Genomic DNA, 6,253 nt, shown 5'->3' on the forward strand with positions numbered 1-6,253 from the left:
ACAAGTTCTTTGAGATTATTGTTGGGGTTGAATCACATCTCCCATAAAAAGCACGTTCAGGTCCCAACCCCTGGTCCTGTGGGCGTGAACCCATTGCAAATAGGGCTGCTGAAGATGTTATTAGATGAGGCGTGCCCCAACTGAATGAGGGTAGGCCTTAATCCAATATGGCTGATGTCCTTATAAGCAAAAGAAATTGGACACAGAAAGAAAAACCACAGGGAGCAACCAGAAGCTGGAAGTCAATGGAACCTGGAAGAGAAAGGAGAAGACAGCTGCCCGTGTACTTTGCCATGTGACGGAAAAGCCAAGGAATCCCAAAGATTGCTGGCTAGCCAGAAATACCAACCCCAGGAAGAAACCAGCCTTCTATCCCTGAAACCATGAGCCAATAAATTTCTGTCGTGAAGTCAACAGATAATTTGTTTCATCAGTTAGGAATCTAAAACAGTTTTGGTACCAGAAAGTAGAGTGCTACTATGACTAGCACCTAAAATAAAGAAACAGTTTTGGATTTGGTCATGGTGGAGGCTGGAAGAATTGTGAGGAGCTCGATGGAGAAAGCCTAGATGGCTTTAAAGAGACTGTTGGTAGAATAGGGACATTAAAGGTACATCAGTGAGGCCTGAGAAGGAAATGATGAATATGTTGTTGGAAATTGGAAGAAAGGCAATGCTTGTTATAAAGTGGCAGAGAACTTGGTGAAACTGTCTTATGTTGGATGGAAGGCAGAACTTGCAGGCAATGAACTTACATTTAGCTGAGGAGATTTCCAAGCTAAGTGTGGAAGGTGCAACCTGCTTTCTCCTTTCAGCTTACAGTGAAATGAGGAGTGGAAAAGGATAAACTAAGGGTAGGAACTGTTAAGCACAAAGAAACCAGAAATTGATGATTTGGAAAATTCTGAGCCTGTCCAGATAGTGTGCTCTGAGACAAGGGCCAGAAGCAGCAGCTCTGTCAGGAACCTCCCTGAGCTTTCAGGAAGTGAGTCCCCAGAGGACAGGGCTCCATGTCTGGGTTCTGCTGAATGAACCTTTGCTAAAGAGGCTGTGGCTGAACACTCATCCATTCAGCCATTTCAGAGAAAGCCAAGATTGGAAATGCAGTTATCCAGGAAGGATCTGTGGAAAGTTCTATTGTCTGATGGTTTGAACCCCCTGCTACTGCATACAAAGCTGACAAGGTTTTTGCCAAATTTATATGAACAGATGCAATGCCTGCAAGGGACACAGAAGGGATGAATTGAAAGAAGAACGACTTCAAGAGCAGAAGTGTGGAAGCTGAGGTCTGGATGGAAGAGATCTCCTTGGGCCAGGAGAACAGGCCCACCCACTTGCTTGGAAACAGTGTGTCCATCCCTGCTCTTGGAGGGGGCAGGCATCTGCCCCAGTGCTTGAAGTGGGAAAGCCTTGTGACCTATTGTTCAAAAAGAATGCTATCACCCCAGTGCTCAGAGATTGTGGGGTCTTCACCCCAGTTCTGGGAGAGCATGGCTGCTGTGCAAGCACTTGAAAGTGGTAGGATGCCACTTCATTAGGCCTGGTGGACAAAACATTGATCCATAGATGACTCTCAGACCTTGAAATCTAATGGAGTTTGCCCTGCTTGGTTTCCCTTATTTGGAACCCATGACCCCTGTTTTCCTCCCAATTTCTCCATACTGGAGTGGAAATATTTATCCTGTGCATAGCCCACCATTGTACAATGGAAGCAGGTAGTTTGTTTTCTAGGTTTCACAGGTCCATCAGACAGAGGAATTTGGCCCCAGGATGGACCACAGCCATATCTGATTTTGATGAGACTTACTTAGCATGGTTACTGAAATGACTTAAGGTTTGGGGGATGTTGTGATAGCATGAATGCATTTTGCATCTGGGAAGAACGTGTCTTTTTGGAGTCCCCAGAGTAGACTGTTGGGGATTGAATCATGTCCCCCACAAAGGGCATATTTAGGTTCCAACCACTTGTCCTATAGGAGTGGACCATTTGTAAATAGGACCTTTGAAGGTGTTGTTAGCTAATGTGTGCTCAAACTGAATGAGGGTGGGGCTTAATACAATATGGCTGAAGTCCTTATAAGCAAAGGAAATTGGACATCAAAGGAGAAGCCATGGGAAGCAGCAAGAAGCTGGAAATCAATGGAATCTAGAAGAGAAAGGAGAAGACAACTACATGTGCATTGCCATGTGACAGGAAAGCCAAGGAATCCCAAAGATCGCTGGTCAGTCAGAAGATACTGATCCTGGGAGGAAGAAAGCCTTTTAGCCTCTGAAACCATGAGCCAATAAATTAAGCCAGCCCACTGTATGGTACTTGTTTTAGTAGCCAGGAAACGAAAACAATCATGAAGTCTTGTCTTTGCTGAACAGAAAGGTTATTCTATTTAGCTTCATTGGTACATATATATATACACATATTTGCATGTATTTACACAGTCATTCACTAGAAATTTAGAGTCTTAATTAGAAAAAAACATCATATCAATGACTCGACCAGGGTTATGATAATCAATCCTACATTCTGAAGCAACCAAAGGTTATCAACTATTCATAACAGTGTCCTTTACAAGTGTCCTCATTATCTTTAAGGTCAGTTGAGGTTGCTTTATAGCTCCCAGTAAACATACTAAATAAGGCCTAGCTTTAAAAAGAAATTTTAAAAAATACTATTGCTTTTAAGTATATTAGGTTAATGAAGCAAATTTTTCTAATACCTGAATTAGAACTTAATTTCTGAACTATTTTATCAAAACTACAGATATAGTCATTGTATCCACAATGCCTAATACCTTCAATTTTTAAGGCGAGTTGGATAATATCATTCTGCAATGATCTTACAGTCTGATAAAGGAGATGACCATAATGTAGGTGGTAAGAATTCAAAGAGTTATTTTGGTGAAGTGACAGAGAAGGTCACAGAAGAGCAAGCTTATAGCTCAGAGATCAGCCTCTTTTTGGAGGGAAGAAAATCTACTGGATGGCTTTGTTTGAAATTCTTCTGTGGAAATACATTCAGTCCCCATGTAGAATTTTCTATTTAACTAAGATGACAACTTTGCAGATACATGGAGGGAGAGTAACAATGGATTTTGTATGCTTCTTTCATACAGCATTAGTATTGGGAGTCTGGATACCCAAGTGATGATCCTTTTTACATTTAAACTAACCTGACTTTTGTATGCATTTTGGGAGGTTGACTGCTTAATTAAATGAATCAGTGAGCTATGTTCTCCTACCTTGAAGTTATGCTCTGGATTGGAATGCACGTTATTTTTCTTCCACAGGCTCCTTCCAACATGAAGTCGGTGCTTCAAGCTGGATGGCTATTGACAGTGGCTGTTGGCAACATCATTGTGCTCATCGTGGCCGGGGCAGGCCAGTTCAGTGAGCAGGTACTGGGCAGAAAACATCATACCTACCTCTGTTTATCTGTGCATGGTCATCATGACAACTCTCCGTAGCCTTCTATATATGTACATGGTCATCTGGGCTAATGACAGATGAAACCGCCTGACCAGCCAGATGGGGATATTACCAAATAGTCTTTATGGCAACGTGCATGTTGATTCTTCTTATTTCCACTTAGTGTTAACAGTTGGATTTTGAAAACCAAAATAACTGGATTGCATCAACGTGCAAACAACCTAATGTGGTTTACTAACAAACGCAAGATCTTTCCTAGCTTTGATGAATGCAGCTTGATCGCCCTAAACGAGATATTTGATCTAGAAACTTTCATAATACCCAAGTTAAACCATTCTAGAAGTTGTAATTTTTCCACTAAAATTAAAAAGAGGTCTTTTCAGATTCTTAAATTCTGTCCTCAGCACTTCAGTGGGTCTACTTCATAAGGGAGTGGTCCCTTTCCAGTGGCTCCCATCAGAATGTTGCTAATGCAGGGATCTCGTGAGTTCTAGGGGTTGTTCACAAGGGCAGAGATCACATGGGGGTCTCTGCTTGGTACAGTTCAGCACATTCTTTTCCCCTGAAGGATACTGCTTCATGTTGTCCTGGTCCTCATCCTTCCCAAGACCACCCATATGTGTCTTAAGGCTTGGGGTCTTCATAACTTTTCCATCATCTTTCCAAAGTCTTGTGTTTTGGGACCCTGGTGCTATTATGAAAATGGTATGTATCTGCTTGGGCGTTCAAGAAGAGGTGACAATTAAGTATTTGTAGCAATAATCAACTAATTTGCATTTATGGCAACAGCCTACCAATTTTCCATAGCAATTTAATTTCAAAGTACTTTTCATCTGGAATTAGCAAGAAAATGTCCATGGGATATATATATATATATTAACATAACCTGTACTGTTTTGTTTTTTTCTTGTTCAACTCCAATTCCTTCAAGTGGGCTGAGTACACTCTATTTGCTGCATTGCTTCTGGTTGTCTGTATAATATTTGCCACCATGGCTCGATTCTATACTTACGTCAATCCAGCAGAGATTGAAGCTCAGTTTGATGAAGATGAAAATAAAAGGAGCATTGAAAAGAATAATCAACCTACTTTGTTGGGTCCTGTCTCACAGACACAGATGTGAATGTCAAGAAGTAAGTGAATGATGGACTGGGTCCAGCAAACTCCCTGGCTTGTATCTCCAACTGGCAGGACACTCTGTTGGATGGCCCCTGATGGGGGAGACTTTAGAATTGTGAACCAAACCAAGAAAGGTATTTTCTAAGGAGCCAGCACTGAACCTAAAAGTCTGGAAGAAGTCTTTATTTTTTTTTTTTAAGTCTTATTTAAGATACACACACACACACACACACACACACACACACACACTTTTACTGAGTACATACCCTGAATTTAACTCTTTCCCTACCACAAAGAATAAAGTTATTTGGGGTTAACCTAACTTTTTGAAAGAGTAACAATGATCCATGTTGTTTGCACTATAGTACTCCTATGAAAACAATGTTGACTAAGGCAGGGACCAGTGCCCAAACTGACTTTACAGGTTTTGGAATGGTATACAAGTACCAACTAGTATTACACTACCAGCTTGTATAAAAGATAACTTTACCTTTTGTTTTTGTGTTAAATCCTACCACTTTTAAAATTACATATAATTCAAAGGACCACTCAGGTTAAGGCCAGTAATGAATTTTGGAGTTTCAATGGTATGAATAAATTCCTTTTCTTAAAAATAAGTGTCCATGTGTTTTTGAGTAGGATAACAAATCTTTTATCTGATTATAAAAGCAATACATGTTCATTAAAATTTCTTTAGAAGCTGATAGAAGCTTCAACAAAAGCAACCGCCATATGATAAATCCCAGGGACATGAGAGAAACATTGAGGTTTGTTTCTTCCTGGTTCTATTTTTCCCAGTGTTATACACACCTACACTTTCCTTTTATTATTAGAGACTTTCTATTTCTATGTATGTATGTATGTATTTTTGTATATACATACCACAGCATCTTGTAGTGTTTTTCTCTGTATTCATGAGCATTCTTCTACTTGAATAAAAATTCTTCTAAGACCTTGTCAACAGTTGATGTCTAATTTATTGTATAGATCTCATTTAACCGTTCCCAGGTATCTGACACAGAATGATTCTTCTTTTGTATTCCCATAAAAACAAAAGGCTGCTCTTTGATAAACTTGTCCACAGCTCTGAAGAATGAAACTGATTCCTGGATTAGAGATGATACAAACTGAACTTTGCACTATGGAGACAGAATTGAAGGGAGAGAGTCAAAGTCCAGAGCGAGAAATGTGTAATGCACTCATCAAACCTTGCTTAAAACAGCTTCTGCTCTTAGGGTCAAGTCCGGATTCCTTAACTGGCAGCCCACAAGGCTCTTTTTCCTCTGGACACTTCTTTCTTCTCTCCATTCCCTCTGATGTGACCGTCACAGAACTTCTTCCCATTCCTAGAATGCATCAGATTCCATCCCTAGGCCAAAGACAAAAAAGTCAGGTCCTGAGACATTTATATTCTACCCATCCCCTCCTCTATCACCCTTTGCCCGACTGCTCTTCATTTTCAAGACTCAGGGCCACTACCTGCAAGAGTTTTCCTGCCCTCCAAAATCCCCCCACATTAGGTAGGGGCCTTTCTCTGAGCTCCCATAACACCATAGCACTCAGGCATCGTGCATACCTTAGCATAGTTGTAATTGTCTAGCTTTCTCTAGACAGAAATTTCCCTGTGTACACCATTTTTGCCATTCAATCTCAGAAATATGGTAAGCCTCTATTTGTTAACCACTTTAAATCTCTTGAGTTATGCTGCTGTA

At 40.6% G+C, this 6,253-nt stretch overlaps 1 protein-coding gene across 1 annotated transcript in view; it reads left to right on the top strand.

The window, feature by feature from the left end:
• The window catches only part of SLC15A1 (solute carrier family 15 member 1), a 46,895-nt gene extending 42,206 nt beyond the window's left edge, over positions 1-4,689 (top strand). Inside the window, exons 21-22 of the mRNA XM_037800092.1 lie at positions 3,284-3,391; positions 4,354-4,689. Of these exons, the coding sequence (XP_037656020.1) occupies positions 3,284-3,391; positions 4,354-4,545 (300 nt within the window). The 3' untranslated portion in view covers positions 4,546-4,689. The remainder of the gene's footprint in view (positions 1-3,283; positions 3,392-4,353) is intronic.
• Positions 4,690-6,253: the final 1,564 nt, after the last annotated feature.

The sequence above is a fragment of the Choloepus didactylus genome, chromosome 12 (genome assembly GCF_015220235.1).
Source record: "Choloepus didactylus isolate mChoDid1 chromosome 12, mChoDid1.pri, whole genome shotgun sequence".
Taxonomy (NCBI): domain Eukaryota; kingdom Metazoa; phylum Chordata; class Mammalia; order Pilosa; family Megalonychidae; genus Choloepus; species Choloepus didactylus.